The sequence below is a fragment of the Pleurodeles waltl genome, chromosome 11, assembly GCF_031143425.1.
Source record: "Pleurodeles waltl isolate 20211129_DDA chromosome 11, aPleWal1.hap1.20221129, whole genome shotgun sequence".
In the NCBI taxonomy this organism is placed as follows: Eukaryota; Metazoa; Chordata; class Amphibia; order Caudata; family Salamandridae; genus Pleurodeles; species Pleurodeles waltl.
Genome location: NC_090450.1, coordinates 1025037959 through 1025057929, shown reverse-complemented (window position 1 = coordinate 1025057929; position 19971 = coordinate 1025037959). Strand labels below are relative to the sequence as shown.

Here is a 19971-nt window from a genome sequence, read left to right as displayed (position 1 = left end):
CCCCTGGTGTGATGTCAATCAACACAGAGATAACAGAGATACTAAAGAAGACCTCTCTGTCAGCTCCTATTATAGGCCAGTGTCCCCGGTGCCAGTGCACCCGCTGCACCTGTGGAAGCCCCGCCCTCTATGTGACGTGAATAAGCACAGACCCCGGGAAGTCTCTCGACTGGCGGCGCCGCTTGTGCACTGTGCGCATGCTCACAGGGCGGGACGTACCGGCGGTCACGTGACGCTGACGCCCAGTGACACGCTCCCTACGTCACTGTGACGCGCTGGTATTGCAAGGATGGCACTACTTCCCGCTCTGGGCGGAGGAATACAGGCGTGTGTGTGTGTGTGTGTGTAGCCGTCATGGTGTGGGCGGGGCCTCAGCGGAGTGGGCGGGGCCACACCTCCAGCCTCAGCCCCATAGAGCGCGGAGCAGCGGCCCGGGCGGACGTGAGGAGGAGCGGAGGAGCCTCTGAGGGAGGGAAGGAGCACCTGAGGGAGAGGAGGAGCACCTGAGGGAGAGGAGCACCTGAGGGAGAGGAGAAGGAGCACCTGAGGGAGAGGAGGAGCACCTGAGGGAGAGGAGCACCTGAGGGAGAGGAGAAGGAGCACCTGAGGGAGAGGAGAAGGAGCACCTGAGGGAGAGGAGCACCTGAGGGAGAGGAGAGGAGCACCTGAGGGAGAGGAGCACCTGAGGGAGAGAAGGAGCACCTGAGGGAGAGAAGAAGCACCTGAGGGAGAGGAGAGGAGCACCTGAGGGAGAGGAGCACCTGAGGGAGAGGAGCACCTGAGGGAGAGGAGCACCTGAGGGAGAGAAGGAGCACCTGAGGGAGAGGAGCACCTGAGGGAGAGGAGAGGAGCACCTGAGGGAGAGAAGGAGCACCTGAGGGAGAGGAGCACCTGAGGGAGAGGAGAAGGAGCACCTGAGGGAGAGAAGGAGCACCTGAGGGAGAGGAGCACCTGAGGGAGAGGAGAAGGAGCACCTGAGGGAGAGGAGAAGGAGCACCTGAGGGAGAGGAGCACCTGAGGGAGAGAAGGAGCACCTGAGGGAGAGGAGAGGAGCCTCTGAGGGAGGGAAGGAGCACCTGAGGGAGAGGAGAAGGAGCACCAGAGGGAGAGGAGAAGGAGCACCTGAGGGAGAGGAGCACCTGAGGGAGAGAAGGAGCACCTGAGGGAGAGAAGAAGCACCTGAGGGAGAGGAGCACCTGAGGGAGAGAAGGAGCACCTGAGGGAGAGGAGCACCTGAGGGAGAGAAGGAGCACCTGAGGGAGAGGAGCACCTGAGGGAGAGGAGCACCTGAGGGAGAGAAGGAGCACCTGAGGGAGAGAAGGAGCACCTGAGGGAGAGAAGGAGCACCTGAGGGAGAGGAGCACCTGAGGGAGAGAAGGAGCACCTGAGGGAGAGGAGAGGAGCACCTGAGGGAGAGGAGAAGGAGCACCTGAGGGAGAGAAGGAGCACCTGAGGGAGAGGAGCACCTGAGGGAGAGGAGAGGAGCACCTGAGGGAGAGGAGAGGAGTCCTTGAGGGAGAGGAGCACCTGAGGGAGAGGAGAGGAGCACCTGAGGGAGAGAAGGAGCACCTGAGGGAGAGGAGAGGAGTCCTTGAGGGAGAGAAGAAGTACATCCTGGAGTGATAGAAGGAGCACCCTCTGAAGTGACTGAGGAGAAGCAGAGGAGAGGAATCCTCTGCAGTGACTGAGGAGAAGCACCCTCTACACTGACTGAGGAGAAGCACCCTCTACACTGACTGAGGACAAGCACCTTCTGCAGTACCCACTGCCGTAACTGAGGAGAAGCACCGTCTGCAGTGACTGAAGAGAAGCTTCTTCTGCAGTGACTGAGAAGTACTCCCTGCAGTGACTGAGGAGAAGCAGATAAGAGGAACTCTCTGCAGTGACTGAGGACAAGCACCCTCTACACTGACTGAGGACAAGCACCTTCTGCAGTACCCACTGCCGTGACTGAGGAGAAGCACCGTCTGCAGTGACTGAAGAGAAGCTTCTTCTGCAGTGACTGAGAAGTACTCCCTGCAGTGACTGAGAAGAACCACCTTCTGCAGTTACTGAGGAGAAGCAGAGGAGAGGCACCCTCTGTAGTGACTGAGGAGAAGCACTCCTTTAGACGGGAGCAGCAGTCCCTGCAGAGCTTCTAACTGGAGAGGACCCCCCCTCAGGACAAGGACTACTTCTGCTGAGCTTCCTATTTTTGGTGCTGGCAAACAACATTTTTAGTGACATTGGTACCCTTCTCGCCTTTGACAGCAAACAACCCCTGCCATGTCGGGTTCCCCAGAGGAAATCTTGGGCTCCCAAGCGCTCTGGTTCCCTGACTCGAAGCGGAACACCAACATGGACCGGTTCCGAACCAGCCTGGAGGAGAGCTATGGGGTGCGGTTGGGTAAGTGCTGGGTGTGGGCCGGAGACAGGGGTCAATCTGGGTGACTGGGTTGAGATGGGCTTTAGAGGAGTTCTAGTGGATGGTAGAAGGTGGCATGGAGCATGAGACTAGGAGGCGTAAAAGAATGAGGGATTGCAGGTACATTCAAGGTGGTGAGTGCAGTGAGGTACTGGAAGGTCACCTACTTGTGGCTAATAGCAAGCAAGCGACGCTTGATCAGTGCTATAATTCAGCAGAGTTACAGGGGAACCAGTGGGCGTGTGCTAGGAAGTGGCTATAGGGGGTGAAGCTATGTGCCAGGGCAGGGACCACAGAGAGGTCTGTGAGTTGGGCAGCTGTGTCATAAGTGTGAAGTGTAAGTGCAAAATGATGGTAGGGTTAGGAGGTGTGGTGGATAAGCCAAATACGTGCATGCCAGGGTTTAGCAACAGTGGGAACTAGGGGTTTGGTCTGGTGGCTTAAAGGCTGCAGGAGTAATTGTAGGCCACAGAAGAGGGTAAAATGAGGGTGAGAGAAACAGGCTCACTGCCTAAAAGGGTGAGAGATTTAGGAGTGGCATAGGTCCAGACTGTGTGAAGGGAACCATACTGTAACGCTGGGCAAGTGCATAGAATGCTGTTCCACCGGTGCAGATGTTGAGTGTGGAGAGGGAGTTGTAAGGTACCACCAGTGGGGTAGTATCCTTTTTCATCTGTGATTGTTCAACACTGTCATGCTCCCCACAGGGTCTGGTTTGGAACTTTGAATACCCACATTTTAAATATAGTACAGGTCAACGTGCATCTGGGAATTGAATACAGGGACACAAATTTACCACTTGTTACCTTCTAGGATGATGGTGACATACATAAACACATGAATTCTTTTTATTAATCTTTTCATTACTCTCCAAGTGTCTCGTCATAATTCTATACACCTTTATACTTCACAAAGAATCAAATTTGACCAACTGCTCTATGCAGCAGTTTTACTTCTCCAAAACTACTGGGGCTGAGCATTAGCAATTGTCTCATCTAAATGATTCCTATAGAAAATGTATTTCCAGTAAGCATATGGTTTATACCAGACTTTGATAATCCACCAGCATTACTCACTATCTTGTCTCCCGTGTACCCCATTTCTCTTCAATAGACTTCACAGATTGGGGCTAAGGAGTGAGTATTTCTCCAACTATGGTTTAAAATGTTTCGATCTACCCACAGTCTAAGATAACCACTGTACTTTGGTTTTACTACAACATTTGAAAGCTAGTCTGAAAGTTCTGTTTTTGATCTGTTATTCCCTTCACCATCTCCCCTTCTTTCTGTCCTGTTTTTAAGGTCAGGTACATATAGCGGGATTGGTGATGGTATGAGCTCTTTTTACTATGAATGAGTTAACACATTAATTATGGTAGGTGGATATAAAACCTATCGTACAATAAGCATGCTTCTGGGTAGTTTCTTTCTGCTTTTAGAAGGTTAGCATCCTTTACAGTGGGTTGGGGAGTGCAAGAAATTTTGGGATTCTGATTCGTTAATGAGGGCCGTCTTAAAAGAAGTGGGGTGAATTTTGAGTAAGGCTCCCTGTTTTCCGTTTTTACTGATTTTTACAGATAAATACAGACAGAAAACAATGCATTTCCTATTTGTATTTATTTTTAAAATAAAAAAAAATAGAAAATTGTGCTTCTTGCGATTGACTCTCTATGCTATCCTGACCAATTGCTAAGCAGATAGACGCCATGGGGAGTGAAAAACCGGATCATATTCCCTAAAATACAATCATATGTTAACATATACTTGTATATAATGCTAATATTTACCTGTGGACATATGGTTTTGCTTACTTTGCTAAAAAGTGACAGGCATCAAAGTTGGACTGCATGTTTAGCCGTTAAAGAAATGTAGAAATAAATAATTTTGCAACTACATTTAGTCTCATACCACAAAATAAATGCAAATAAATACCAATAAAATGGCCCAAAAATAAAAATGGATAAATACAGATGGAAATGTTAAAAAACTAAATACCATCAAAGATGGCGCTCTAGTTATGAACTTGCAGGACTGCCAGGTATGACTTGTAATAGAGAGGACCCAATTAGTTAAGAGCACACAATCAGGATGGTACACGGTCAAAGGGAAGCTTAAAGTCAAAAGTAGTTGGACAGGAAACTGAGTTGTGGACAGTTAATGCACTGTGATGGAGTGTTCTTTCAAAAGATGACTGTTAAACTCTTTCCTAAATTGAAACAGCGTTTGGGATGGGCACATGGTTTCCACCTATGCACCCAGGATACAGATCTAGTGTTTTCTTTCTTACACGTCTTAGTCTGCAGTGTAATGGTGTTCTGGCTGCAGGTGTGCCGAGAACCACCAGAGATGGTGATCTTGTTTGCAAGGTAAGTGAGGGTGCTGGCTGTGTTCTCTTTGTAAACAAAGCAGCTGAATGTGAAGATGGTGCGAGCTGGCAAGGAGAGTCATTGGCATTTCAACAGCATTGGGGTGATGAGATCATATTACTTTGGACCCTGGATGAGACGTTCAACAGCAGCTAGGCTGCCCATAAGGGATACCATTGTGGAGTTTGGGAAGCAGTGAAGTAGGCCATCATGACCATCCAGATGTGAGAGTACGATGGCTCCCAGAGCAGTTTTGAAGTTGCTTTCTGGAACAAACAGTCTAGCGTTCTTTAGAAGAAAGCAGATACCAGGCCATTTTTTGGCAATGTGTTATTTGAGGGAGAGGTTGGTGTCCAGGGTGAATGTAAGTGATTTGGCTTTCAGTGAGGGTTGAGTGTTTGACGTTGTCAAGGTTCATATCATTGAGTAAGGTTTGTACTATATTTTGTTTGTTGTTTTTGGCTGATAAGAATTCTGTTTTGGTTGGGTTAGGCTTCAAATAGGCTCAGAATCCAGGCCTGGGTGATGTTCATGCAGGCTTTGAATCTCTGAAGCAGAGGACACTTTCAAACAGAGTTTTGTAGTACTGATATTTTTGGTCAACTTGATACTGTTATCTGCGAGTAGGACACCAAGCTGCTCCATGTAAAGAATGAAAATGTCAGGCGACGGCATGGAATCTTGGGGGACTCAACATGTAACAAGGATCTCAGTCACGACACAAGGGTGCTTATGATGGTGGTAGGGTCAACTCTGTCAAATAGATCCCCTTCTCAGTTTTGAAAGTCTTACTGCGACGTGACGAGAGCAATCGAGCGCCAACTGCTCGAGCCAGGACCGCACGTTCAGGCATTTGGAGACCGGGAGACCACGTAGCCGGAGAGTAGTCAGAGATTAACTGCCGAAGATCTGTGGGAGATCGGCGCAAGAGCAACATGGAGCGGCGTGGTGGAACTGAGAGCAGAGAGTGGTGAGTGTGGGGTTAGGGGTTGATGGTCTGCGGGGTCACCAAGGCAGAGGCAGGAGGTTGTGGGCTATAGGGTTATAGGGCAAGGTTGGGTTCGGTTAGGGACGGTTGAGGGTAGAGGGCTGGGGGTTGAAGGGAGCTGAAGCTGGAGGTTGAGGTGGAGGTGCTGCAGTGGACGTGAGTGTGCGAAGTACCCAGGGTGCATAGGGTGAGCACAGGGCCACTAGCCGCACGTTACTTACCTCTCTCTGCCTCCCCTGCTCAATTACCCCACCCTTCCTGCCCCCGGTCCCTGGCCCCCGCTGCTCCTCCCTCCTTCTGCTGTCCTCTGCCGCCCCCCTCTACTGCCTCCTCGCTGCCACTGTTCCCCGGTTGCCATCGCATTTTGCTGGCTTCGGGTGCCCCTAGGCCACCACTTACCACCCCTCCCCTCCTGTTCCCGTGGATCACCCTCTAGCCCCCACTGGTCCTACTTACTCCCCCCCCCCCTCGCTCTGCCTTGCATCGTCTCCTGAAGACTTCTAGGACGACGCTGCAGTGTCGTGAGGAGGGTTATCAGCGCGGCAGCTGTAGCAGGCCGCCGTTGAGTGTGTGCCACAGGGTTCTCGCTGAAGCTAGGTCTGGGTGCAGCTTATGAGACCCGCTCGTAGCTCATCCTCTTCATTCACCTTCCCCTTGTTGACTGCCTGTTTGCATCACCACACAGAAAAGGAAAAAAAAAAGAGAGACTGCAGGAAATTAAGCTGCTACCTACTATCACCTAGTTGCCAGGGCTACGAGTGCAGCGAGAGGGTAGCAGGAGCGAGAGAGCGGGAGAGCTGCAAGCCTAAAAATGCGCTCTGGAAGAACTAGGCCTCCCCCCACCTCTCGCCGAAAGAAGAAGCCAAGTCGGAGACGGGCACTGACACACCTGAGACTCTAGTCAGTGTCATTGATACCATCGATCAGTCACTGCCCCTACAGAACAGCTGCTCTAAATTGATCAACACAACTGACCAGACAGGGTCCCACGGCCGGACCAACCCAGGAGGCCCGAGGACTGTGCAAGACATTCTTACAGCTGCAAAGTGCCAGTCCAAAATTGACACAAAATGTCTTCTTCTTAAGGACCCGGCTTCAACTATCTACACAGCAAACCCAAGTATTCCAGGTTTACCTTCCCCTCTGGAACCAACTATTATCAGCCAAGTAGCCGCCTTTGGTTTAGCCCCAAATCCAGAGCACACCCCTGAAACTGTTGGGCTCCCATCAAGCCCATCAGCCTTCCTGCCTCCAGGGCCATCTTCCCTACAAACGAGAACTAAATCCTTTACAGTGGCACAGGTCCATTTGCACGGCCCTGGGATGGAGTCCCCATCCACAGACGAAACTGGCAGCAGTGACGGCTGCACAGACAAGTTTAACTTAGTGGACCCCAACCATCTTCTCTCCCCCTCTCTGCTGTCATCACCACCAAGGCAACCGTCCCAGCATGCCAGTTTAGTCCATCCATGCCCACTGGACTCACCACGCTTGAGCATGAACTATCTACCAAGAGCTTGTTCCTGCGATACTCTGCCTAATACAGTGCGAGCAGACCCAATATTGGGCCAGCACTCATCAAAGCACCCAACAGACGGGCACTGTCTGAGCCTACCCACCGACAGCTCTGCACTCTGGGACAAACCAGCAAGCTGCTCACAGTAGAATCCGTCATCACTTACCTCTCTGGAATGGGCAGCAATGGTGGCAATATATGGAGATGGAGACAGCGCCTTGGGTAGAGCCAATCCTGTTCCATCCTGCGCTCACATTACAGGGTCCTACTCCAACACTAAGCTCCAATTTGGCACTGATATGCCTTTTGAGATTGTCACGGCCCCAGACATACCAACAGTCTTGAACATCATACAGAGGACCCTCCAGCTCACCGCTGAAGGCCTAAAACTCCAGTCCACTAAAATGGACACTCAAATCCATTAGCAGTTTTCACTTCAGGAATTGATAAAAAAATTGCAGATCTCAATAATTTGCTAGTTAGAGCCCAGAACTCTGCAGATTCCTGGCTACCTGCCTGTCCTTGTACATGTTCTTCAATCTTGGATAAACTAGGATCCTTACCAGGAACCTTAAGGAGCATCTTTGAGGACTTAAAAAGAACTCTGGTCCAAAATGAGGCAGCTATTCTCAAACATGACTTCAACCCTATGAGCGACAACCCCCTGCAGCCTCTAACCACACGTCTGCAGGATATGCCCACGGGGCCTTTTAAGCCCTATGCACAGGAATCCATGCATGGACATTGAACCCCAGCGAACAGCCAAGCAGTACGGCTCCCCAAAACTTTATTGCAAAACTTAGATTTGCCGAGCTGCCTCCTTGGGAGCCAGAACTCAGGGCCTCCTCCCAGCCCTGGGGTCCCTCCTCCTTCTACCACAATTGGCACCCCAGCCAAAAATAATTTGCCACCCTCACCCCGAAGAAATGCCAATGGAAAGGGAGGAAGCACAGGCTAACAGCACTCGAGAAGAAGACGATTACTTCCTTTTTCAGCAACCAGGCAAGAGGTCCTAAAATACCGAACTGCTCTCTTTTAGAATTCCAGACCCAAGCACGTACATCCCCATAAGAAACTAAGGGTAGGACATCCAGTCCTCCCAAATTTGCGACTCGCCCTAGTTCTGCCTCCTTACTAAACCAATCTCGAGGAGGCGCCTCTGTCGTAGAATTTAGTAGTAATACCACTGCCAAAGGAGGCATTTTCTGGACTGCCTCTCCGGGTTCCAACAAATGTGCTTCATCAAACATGCCCCTCACTGTTACAGCAAACTTTGACAGAAGATCTCGCCTGGTTCAACTTTCCCAGAACCTAGTAAATCAAGAAAGGCTCAGGACGAGGGCACAGGAGAGGAACCTTATACCGACAGTGCCAATAACTTTCAAGGCTTCCGGACCTCAAAACAGGACCAGCCGCATGATGCCCCTGCCTTAAGCAGCACCTATGAGCCCCCTGCTGATCCTGTGCAACTGTGGCCCAAGCTTTAATGCAACTTTGTCGCACCCAGAATACAAATCGAGAGGCACATTTGACCTACTAATCTTACCTCAGCCGATATGGTCTCAGTGGAATTTATCCCGCCCTCAGCACCCCAGACGAACGAAGTAACCAAAGTGACCTGGACCTCAGCAGAGCTAGTAGAGCAAGTGCTTGGAGTAGATGCAACTCTCAGAAGCTGCGGGATACATGTAACCCCCGCAGCACACCCCGCTTATCCACATCTTCTATTAAGCCGACAGGGTGGCAAAGGGTCTCAACCATCACCCAACGCCTTCAATAAGAGTTTGCGGAATTCAAGGAACTCTCATGGTTGGATGCTCTCCCCTTGGGGAGCCTGGCTTAGCACAGCACCCCCACTCTGCTCCAGAGCTTTCACCCTTCTCTAACGACTGGAGCTGGCTACCTAGCACCTTGAGCATAGGACCAGGGCAATCATGAGGGGACAGGCCACAAACCAGCAATCAAGAGGACAAATCTAATTTTGCAATATGCTCCTGGAACATTAATGGGCTGCTGGACAAATTGGAGGACAAGAGCCTACTTAACTACCTAACGTCATTCCAGATAATAATGTTGCAAGAGACCTGGACAGAATCTCCACCTACTATCTCAGGATTTGTGAGCTATCATGTCCTGGCAATAAGGAGGGCTCGTCTTGGGCGCCTGAGTGGCGGGCTCATCACATATCTCAGTTCAGCAATGAAGGGGCACCACCACATTCCCCCAGTCACATACAGAAATCTGCTGACAGTTTTTCTCTCTGTGACACAAGGCTCCTTTACGCTCCATCTAGCCCTAATGAACACCTATATCCCACCGGGAAAACCTGCAAACTAGAAGCTGCATGACTGTTGAGAGTATATTGAAGAACTATTCAATAATGTTCCATGTCCCCAATGGACTCTAAGCGGTGATTTCAACATGAACTTACTGGGATCTTTGCTTTCTGATGAAGCCACCACAGCACAGAATTTCTTCTGGCAGATACCAGACCAAATTCCACCTGGAATTTGCAAAGGCTAAGGAAACAACTCATAAAAGATCTTGAAGCAATGGGCCTCCAATCCATCAACGGCTGCTACAGTAGGGATCAAGTTCCTTCATTTATATTTTTTAATCAAAAGGCGCAAACAATAATAGATAATACTATCTTATCTCTACCCCTGTTCAGCCAAATTTTGAAATTTCAGGTAGCAAGCAGAGGGGAGGGAGACCACTTAGAGCAAGAGCTGCATTTTATTCATCCAGTTGAACATCTTGAACCTACGAATGCGTTGCAGCAAAAAGCAAATTAAGTGGTCCTCAAAGACCACTCCTGCGCTGGCAGAAATAGCCAAGCGAATGTGGTCCCTTAAACTGAGACTCACAGGCCCTGAGCAAACACCACAAGCATCCTGAAACAAGTTTGTAGCAGAGCTTGTGGCATCCTACCAGCAGCAGTTACAAGGAACAAGATCCTACAGCTCGGAAAGCTCTCCATCCAGAAGGTACATGTAGGAAAGTACCATCTTCCTTGGCATGTTACCCCCATTTTTACCTGTGTGTCAATATGTTTTTGCCTGTCTCACTGGGATCCTGCTGGTCAGGACCCCAGTGCTCATAGTTTATGGCCTAATGTGTGTGTCTGTATAGTGCTTGACTGTGTCACTGAGGCTCTGCTAATCAGAACCTCAGTGCTTATGCTCGCTCTGCTTTTAAATTTGTCACTGTAGGCTAGTGACTTCATTTACCAATTTCAATTGGCACACTGGACCCTCCTTATAAATCCCTAGTATATGGTACCTAGGTCCCCAGGGCCCTGGGATTCTAGGCGATCCAAATGGGCTGCAGCATTTCTTTTGGTACCCATAGGGAGCTCAGACAAACCCTTACAATGGCCTGCCATTGCAGCCTGCGTGAAATAATGCACATGTTATTTCACAGCCATTTTCACCGCACTTAAGTAACTTATAAGTCACCTCTATGTCTAACCTTCACTTGCTGAGGGCACCCTTACACTAGCAAAGGTGCCCCCACATAGTTCAGGGCCATTTCCCGGGACTTTGTGGGTGCGGGGACGCCATTACACTAGTGCACTACATATAGGTCAGTACCTATATGTAGCTTCACAATGGTAACTCCGAATATGACCATGTAACATGTCTAATTGGGGAGCCAATTCCATGCATCCTGGGGGCTCCACCATGGACCCCCCAGTACTGCCAAACCAGCTCTCGGAGGCTTGTACTGCAGCTACAGCTGCTGCCACCTCACAGACAGGGTTCTGCCCTCCTGGGGACTGAGCAGCTCAGTCCAGGAAGGCAGAACAAAGCATTTCCTCTGAGAGGAGGGTGTTATTTCCTCTCCCTTTGGAAATAGGTGTTACAGGCTGGGGAGGGGTAGCCTCCCCCATCTTCTGGAAATGCTTTAAAGGACACAGATGGTGCCCTCCTTGCGTAAACCAGTCTACACCGGTTCAGGGACCCCTTGTCTCTGCTCTGGCGCGATACTGAACAAAGGAAAGGGAATTGACCACTCCCCTGTCCATCACCACCCCAGGGGTGGTGCCCAGAGCTCCTCCAGTGTGTCCCAGAATTCAGCCATCTTGCTTTGCAAGGTGTGGGGCACTCTGGAGAGCTCTGAGTGGCCAGTGCCAGCAGGTGACGTCAGAGACCCCTCCTGATAGGTCCATACCTGATAAGGTAGCCAGTCCCCCTCTCAGGGCTATTTAGGGTCTCTACTGTGGGTTCTCTTCAGTTTCTGTTTGCAAGTTTCCATCAGGAATCCTCTGCAACCACTACTTCATCCTCTGACCTCAGATCAAATGCAGCCTACTCCAGGAACCGCTGTAACAGCAACAAAGTATCCACAAGGGATACTTTTCTTCTGCAACTTCAGCTCTAGCCAGCAACTGCAACAGTTTCCACAGTGTGCATGCTCTGGGGACTCTCTGTCTTCATCCCGCACCAGAAGGACTGAAGAAATCTCCCATGGGGTGACGGAGTCATCGCCTGCTCATGCAGGCACCTTTCAAGATGACGACCGGTGGGCTCCTCTCACAGCGACGAGCATGCTCCTAAGGACACAGAGGGTGGACCCCATCGACATAGACTGTCCTGAGGTCCTGCTGATGCAGTTTGGAGGAGGTAAGACCTTGCCTTCCCTGAGAGCAACAGTACCCCTGTGTACTGCATCTTCTTCACCTCCTGAGGCATCTCTGCACTATTTGCAAAATTCCTTTGTGCATAGCCTGGCCCAGGTCCCCAGCACTCCATCATGCGATGCCTAACTCGCTGAGTTGTTCTCCGGCGGCGTGGGACCTTCCTTTGTTGTGCTGCACCAACTGCGTTTTGCACCTCCTTTGTCCCTGTGTCCTGGTACTCCTGTGGGTGCTGCCTGGCATCCTGAGGGCCGTCAAGTGCTGAGAGCCCCCTCTTCCTCCTCACAAACAGTTGAGACCCCCAGGTCCCTCCTGGGTCCAGCCAGTGTCATTTTGACACAAAACGCATAGGTCGTAACCAAGGCTTGTTGGCGACTTCCAACACGAAATCACATCTGCATCCATCTTCACCTCGTGGGGCATCCTTTGCATCACGCAGGCACCCGCTGGCATCTTCCTAGGGTGCATTCCTGCAGTCTTCATCCTAACAGGGACTTTTCTTTTGCACCCTCTTCTGGGTTGGCAGGGACTCCTGCCCTTCCTAGAACTTCTTTCGACTTCTGGACTTGGTCCCCTTCTTTTGCAAGACTTCAGGTCCAGGAATCCAGCAGTTGTTGTTTACAGAGTTGGTTGGTTACTGAAAAAGTCCCAACCACGAGGTATAGTGTGTCCTAAGGAAACTTTGCAGTACTTTACTCCTGCTTTTATGGCCTCTGGGGTGGGGTAATTTACTTACCATTACTGTATTCTTACTCTCCCAGTGATTCTGCACACACTACACTCGTCTGGGGGGAATTTATGGTTCGCATTCCACTTTCTTAGTATATGGTTTGTGTTGCCCCTAGACCTATTTTCTCTCATTGTATTCTATAGCATTTCCTATTGTTTGCACTGTCCTATGTCTAATTACTTACCTTATTTTGGTGTCAAGTGTATATTTTGTGTATAGTACTTACCTCCAGAAGGAGTATTGCCTCTAAGATATTTTTGGTACTGTGTCACCCAAATAAATTACCTTTATTTTTGGTAACACTGAGTATTGTCTTTACTTGTGTATAAGTACTGTGTAACTATAAGTGGTATTGCATGAGCCTTGCATGTCTCCTAGTTCAGCATAAGCTGCTCTGCTACAGCTACCTCTATCAGCCTAAGCTGCTAGAACACTACTACATTTCACTAATAAGGGATAACTGGACCTGGTATAAGGTGTAAATACCTAGGGTACCCACTACAAGCCAGCCTCCTTCAGTACACAAAGATGCTTAAACGGAACCTAAACACCACCCTTTTCCGTCTTCAGAAAGAACCTAGAAACGAGGCACTGAGAGCGCTGGTCTTCACCTCCAGACTGGCCTACAGAGGCCATCTATGGGCATACCAAGGAGACAAGGCAGCCGGGCTGGCAGGAAAACTCCTGCACGCATCAAAGACAAATCATCACATGCAGTTATGGTGGCTTATAAATAGCCTAAGCTCTGCAACACACACCCGCCCCATAATTAACATCTGTGAGCCCATCTGGTATTAGCACCTATCCTCCCATTGTGGCTTTCCAACCAAGGGCCCCGCAGGCGAGGGCACCCGACCCCAGGCAAATGCATTAGCCCATAACCCCACTGGCTCTTCAAAACAACAAAACAGCTGCTTTCAGATTTTCTCAGAAACAGCAAGGAAGATAATTATTAAGTACCAGAATGAGGGAGCACCGGAACCCAATGGTATCCCCGCACAAAAAGGATCCAGACGTTTGGGCAAAGCACCTTTCGACACTCTACAATTGCATTCTCGCCACTAACATCATTCCGGAAGCATGGAGAGGTTCAACCATCACCCTATCTTTAAAGGGGGCGCGACCAACAACCCAGCAAACTACCGCCTAATTGCACTTCTAGATATTGAATCCAAAATCTTTGCAGGGATACTCTTGGAGGAGCTTGAAACCTGGGCTGCTGTCAATAGCCTGATCCTGTTTAACCAAATTGGATTCTCTAAAGGGATGGGTAGGACTGCCAACCTCATGGCTGTCACTCTATTATTTGATCAATGTCAGCGTGCCATGTAGTCCCTCTTTCTTTCGTTTATAGACTACAATGCTGCATTTGATCGAGTAAAAAGAGGCAAACGATGGTCTAAACTCGCAATCTGGGGCATTCCTCACCAGCTGTTAAAAACAATTGTCCTCCTCCACACAGATACTTGGGTGAGGGTCAGATTGGGTGGTGGGACGCACCTCTCTAGGAAAATTCCCACCCTCCAGGGTCTGCGCCAGGGATGTGTACTTGACCCCTTCTTTTTAATCTGTTTTTGGCTGATTTTCCTGCGGAACTGGACAAGGTGAATTCGCGTCCACCAATGTTGGGGCAAACTGCTATGACAAGCTTGATGTACGCCGGCGATCTCATCCTTTTCAGTCATACTAGAATAGGCCTACAGAGGCTACTCAACGCAACAGATGAATTCTCGTAAAAAAAAATGCTCGCCTCATCAAACTGAATAAATAAAAAATCATGGCCTTCAAGACGACCGCGCGGCTGCGATATATATGGTACTTGGGCAACAACAAGGTTGAAACAGTGCACGAATATAAGCAGCTAGGGTTCTTCTTGACAGCAATGGCTCTTTCAAGCCCCACCTGGAGTCCCTCAGTCGGAAATCCATCTCGCCCGCATTCGTGTTCAACAGCGTCAAAAAAGCAACTGGTTCTTCAACCTATCTGCCGCTACTTAAGGTCATCCAAGCCAAACTAATTTCAACAACCACATATGGCAGAGAAGCTCTAAGAGGCCGTGGTGATGAGCACCTGGATAAAATGATCGTCAAGCTCTCCAAGAGGCTGTTCAGTTTACCAAATTATGTTTCACCGGCCCCAGTCCATCTAGAATTTGGCTTGGTTAGGCAGTCTCTAGCAAGGAAAGGGGCATTTATCAACCTAAGCCGTAAACTTAAGGCAGCAAGGGAAGAAGGCTCTCTAAGCTCTTTTATTTGGATGGAAATGACTGCAGACCCCAATTCCCCCTTTCGTCTATACCTTGAGTCCTCTCTGACAACATTGGGTCTGGTAGACTAACTACCCCCAACTCAGCTCACACCGACGTGTTACACATGTAACAAAAGCAAATGTCAAGTCTTTCTCACATCTTCAGGATAAAGAGGCTTTATCGAAACGAAGCCATGCTTGGCTGGTTTTATTAATATACAGCACTCTAACCTCACAATTCTATCTGGGAGCATCAGTTAATCCGTGGGCCTTTATGAAATACCGAAAGGACTGCCTTCCGACATACGCCCACCTCCCTAGGTGGACGCAAGTCAATATGACGGGCACCTGTTGACCATGTGGGCTGGCTCCGGAAACACTGATCCATCAGATAAGCCTGTGCAAGAGCACCACAACGGATTGTAGAAGGCTCTTACGACCAGTCTGGCTTCAAAGGGGGCTGCGTAGGTGCTGATCGACGATCTGGCAGGCTTTAAAGGGGACGGCGTGCAGCTCAGCTGCAGACTGGCTAAATTCTTGGACAAATTAAGGCACCATCTCCAAGACACCGAACAAGCAAGACAAACGTGCACAACTAGCCAGCAAGCAATTTCGAAACACTCCACAGCTCAGCTGAATATTTTAAACTCAAAACCGATTTTATTATTGTATTTTATGATTTATTTTCTTTCTTTTTTTTTCTTTTCTCTGCTTTGTGTTTTTTTTTCTTTCTGTGTAATGGTTTTAACTAACTGAACACACTGATAAATAATAATAATAACTCTGTCAAAGACCGCTGAGAAGTCAAACAATATCAGAAGCCAAGGGTCATATTCATCTGTGAACAAGAGCTCATTGTATATGATGTGGAAAGGAACAGTTTCTGTGCTGCAGCATGATCTTATGCCAGATTGCAGGAGTGCAGGAGACGGTTAGCATTGATATGGTCTTCGAGTTTGTTAGAAATGGGGTCTCTAGTTGGCAGAGGTATACACCCTTGTCCAAGTAGGGACCACAATCCTAGTTAGGGTAAGTCACACACAATCCAAATTATCCTGTGCCCACCGTCTGGTAGCTTGGCACTAAGCAGTCAGGCTTAACTTAGAAGGCAATGTATAAAGTATTTGTGCAAAAAATCATACAGTAACACAGTGAAAACACCACGAAAATACACCGCACATGTTTAGAAAAATAGATGGTATTTATCTGAATTAAATAAGGTGAAAACAATAAATATTCAATAAGCACAAGTTGAGATATCACTTTTGCAAGATTAAAAAGAGTCTTAAATCTTAGAAATCAACAGCTGCCTCTTGTTTACACAAAGTACCTGGTTTGCGTCAAAAATAACACGCACGGAGACTGCAGAGGAGGAGATGCATGGAAAAATAGGGCATGCGTCGGATTTTCCGACGTGGCACAGACGCGTTGCTTGTGTCCACGCTGCAAGGGGCTTTGTGTAGTTTTTCGGGGCGCAGGCTTTGTTCGGGGATCTTTTTGACACCCATGGACGATGCAGGGAAATCCTGGGTGTGCGGGAAGAAGTCACAGGCATTGCGTCATTCCGGTTTTGTCTGTGCGCCGATCCGGTAGGGCTGTGTGTCGAATTTTCGGTCGCAAGGCAGATGCAGCTTCAAATCTTCACTCGGGAAGTCGGGCTGCAGTGTTCTGGCTCAGCTGTGTGTCGATTTCTCAGTCGCAAAATGGCTGTGCGTCGTTTCTGCAGGCTGGGCATCGATTTTTTTAGTTTCCTGAAGAGATGAAGTCTTTTTGGCCCTGAGACTTCAGAAAACAGGAGGCATGCTCAATCCAAGCCCTTGGAGAGCACTTCTCAGTAAAGTCAGAGGGCAGCAGGGCAACAACAGGGCAGCAGTCCTTCTCAGCAAAGCAGTCCAGATGAGTCCTTTGGGCAGTCAGGCAGTTCCTCTTGACAGGTTGCAGGTTCACGTCCAGAAGTGTCTTAGTTGGTGGGGTCAGAGATCTAGTTTATATATCCCAAAATGCCTTTGAAGTGGGGGAGACTTCAAAGAGTGGTTTTGAAGTGCACAACTTCCCCTTTCAGTAAAGGTCTGTCTGCCAGGGTCCCAGAAGGGTGTTTGTTAGTCCATTGTGCGAGGGCAGCCTTTGAAATGTAAGTGTCAGGCCCTCCACCCTTTCAACTCAGGAAGACCCATTCTGTATGCAGATGAGTGCAGGTCTGACTGAGTGTCCTGTGTTTGTGGTTGCCTGGTGAAATGCACAAGGGAGCTGTCAGCCCAGACATTGATTAGAGACAGGCTGTAAGTCACAGAAGGATTTTATTTGTAAAGATATGCTCACAGAAGTGGCATTTCTAAAATAGTAATATAAAATCCAACCTCACCAATAAGCAGGATTTTCGATTACCATTCTGGCCATTCTAAATATGACCTGGTTACTCCTTTCTGATCAGAATCTACCACTCAAAGAGTATATGAGGGTAGGCCCTATGCTATCCTATGAAAGGAGCAGGCCTCACAGTAGTAGAAAATGAATTTAGGAGTTTTCCACTACCAGGACATATAAAACCCACATGTACACGTCTTGCCTTTTACCTCACTGCTTAATTTGTAAATAAAGAGGTGCCAGTGCCTTCTCTTAAACACGAGACTGCTGTAATTAAATCTGCCAGCACTGAATACTGAGGCAGCTTAATTCTGAAGCCATCTCGGGCCTCTTCAATCTATTTACGGATACCCCTGCCCCTTCCGCTCATCCTGCAACTTTCTACTTTCTCCCTTTATGACGCTTTTTAGTTTTGTCTTCTTCCGTCTTTCCCATATGTGTCTTTTCCTCGCAGCAAATGCTTGAGGCATAAGAATAAGTGCCGGTGCTCAGCACCAGAAACAACAAATACGAATTAAGCACTGTTTTACCTACATAGCACCCTGCCCTGTGGGTTAGTAAGGGCCTAACTTAAGGGTGACTTATACAGGGAGTGCAGAATTATTAGGCAAGTTGTATTTTTGAGGATTAATTTTATTATTGAACAACAACCATGTTCTCAATGAACCCAAAAAACTCATTAATATCAAAGCTGAATATTTTTGGAAGTAGTTTTTAGTTTGTTTTTAGTTTTAGCTATGTTAGGGGGATATCTGTGTGTGCAGGTGACTATCACTGTGCATAATTATTAGGCAACTTAACAAAAAACAAATATATACCCATTTCAATTATTTATTATTACCAGTGAAACCAATATAACATCTCAACATTCACAAATATACATTTCTGACATTGAAAAACAAAACAAAAACAAATCAGTGACCAATATAGCCACCTTTCTTTGCAAGGACACTCAAAAGCCTGCCATCCATGGATTCTGTCAGTGTTTTGATCTGTTCACCATCAACATTGCGTGCAGCAGCAACCACAGCCTCCCAGACACTGTTCAGAGAGGTGTACTGTTTTCCCTCCTTGTAAATCTCACATTTGACGATGGACCACAGGTTCTCAATGGGGTTCAGATCAGGTGAACAAGGAGGCCATGTCATTAGATCTCCTTCTTTTATACCCTTTCTTGCCAGCCACGCTGTGGAGTACTTGGACGCGTGTGATGGAGCATTGTCCTGCATGAGAATCATGTTTTTCTTGAAGGATGCAGACTTCTTCCTGTACCACTGCTTGAAGAAGGTGTCTTCCAGGAACTGGCAGTAGGACTGGGAGTTGAGCTTGACTCCATCCTCAACCCGATAAGGCCCCACAAGCTCATCTTTGATGATACCAGCCCAAACCAGTACTCCACCTCCACCTTGCTGGCGTCTGAGTCGGACTGGAGCTCTCTGCCCTTTACCAATCCAGCCACGGGCCCATCCATCTGGCCCATCAAGACTCACTCTCATTTCATCAGTCCATAAAACCTTAGAAAAATCAGTCTTGAGATATTTCTTGGCCCAGTCTTGACGTTTCAGCTTGTGTGTCTTGTTCAGTGGTGGTCGTCTTTCAGCCTTTCTTACCTTGGTCATGTCTCTGAGTATTGCACACCTTGTGCTTTTGGGCACTCCAGTGATGTTGCAGCTCTGAAATATGGCCAAACTGGTGGCAAGTGGCATCGTGGCAGCTGCACGCTTGACTTTTCTCAGTTCATGGGCAGTTATTTTGCGCCTTGGTTTTTCCACACGCTTCTTGCGACCCTGTTGACTATTTTGAATGAAACGCTTGATTGTTTGATGATCACGCTTCAGAAGCTTTGCAATTTTAAGAGTGCTGCATCCCTCTGCAAGATATCTCACTATTTTTGACTTTTCTGAGCCTGTCAAGTCCTTCTTTTGACCCATTTTGCCAAAGGAAAGGAAGTTGCCTAATAATTATGCACACCTGATATAGGGTGTTGATGTCATTAGACCACACCCCTTCTCATTACAGAGATGCACATCACCTAATATGCTTAATTGGTAGTAGGCTTTCGAGCCTATACAGCTTGGAGTAAGACAACATGCATAAAGAGGATGATGTGGTCAAAATACTCATTTGCCTAATAATTCTGCACTCCCTGTATGTGGAAAAGGGGGAGTTTAGGGCTAGGCAAGTACTGTTAAATGCCAAGTCGAAGTGGCAGTGAACCTGCACACACAGACCTTGCAATGGCAAGCCTGGGACATGGTTAAGGGGCTACTGTAAGGAAATGCCTCCTTGGCATGGTTACCCCCTGACTTTTTGCCTTTGCTGATGCTAAGTTATGATTTGAAAGTGTGCTGAGGCCTGCTAACCAGGCCCCAGCACCAGTGTTCTTTCCCTAACCTGTTCTGTTGTTTCCACAATTGGCACACCCTGGCATCCAGGTAAGTCCCTTGTAACTGGTACCTCTGGTACCAAGGGCCCTGATGCCAGGGAAGGTCTCTAAAGGCTGCAGCATGTCTTATGCCACCCTGGGGACCCCTCACTCAGCACAGACACACTGCTTGCCAGCTTGTGTGTGCTGGTGGGGATAAAAAGACTAAGTCGACATGGCACTCCCCTCAAGGTGCCATGCCAACCTCACACTGCCTATAGGTATAGATAAGTCACCCCTCTAGAAGGCCTTACAGCCCTAAGGCAGGGTGCACTATACCATAGGTGAGGGCA

At 48.6% G+C, this 19971-nt stretch overlaps 1 protein-coding gene and 1 long non-coding RNA gene across 2 annotated transcripts in view; one reads left to right on the top strand and one right to left on the bottom strand.

Moving 5' to 3' along the window:
• Positions 1-484: 484 nt before the first annotated feature.
• LOC138266508 (uncharacterized) lies at positions 485-829 on the bottom strand. The gene is made up of 3 exons (XR_011199529.1): positions 796-829; positions 683-722; positions 485-626 (listed from the first exon to the last, which is right to left on the bottom strand). It is a non-coding gene; the product is annotated as an uncharacterized lncRNA (long non-coding RNA).
• The window catches only part of AACS (acetoacetyl-CoA synthetase), a 285977-nt gene continuing 266625 nt past the window's right edge, over positions 620-19971 (top strand). Inside the window, exon 1 of the mRNA XM_069215374.1 lies at positions 620-2386. Within this exon, the coding sequence (XP_069071475.1) occupies positions 2266-2386 (121 nt within the window). The 5' untranslated portion in view covers positions 620-2265. The remainder of the gene's footprint in view (positions 2387-19971) is intronic.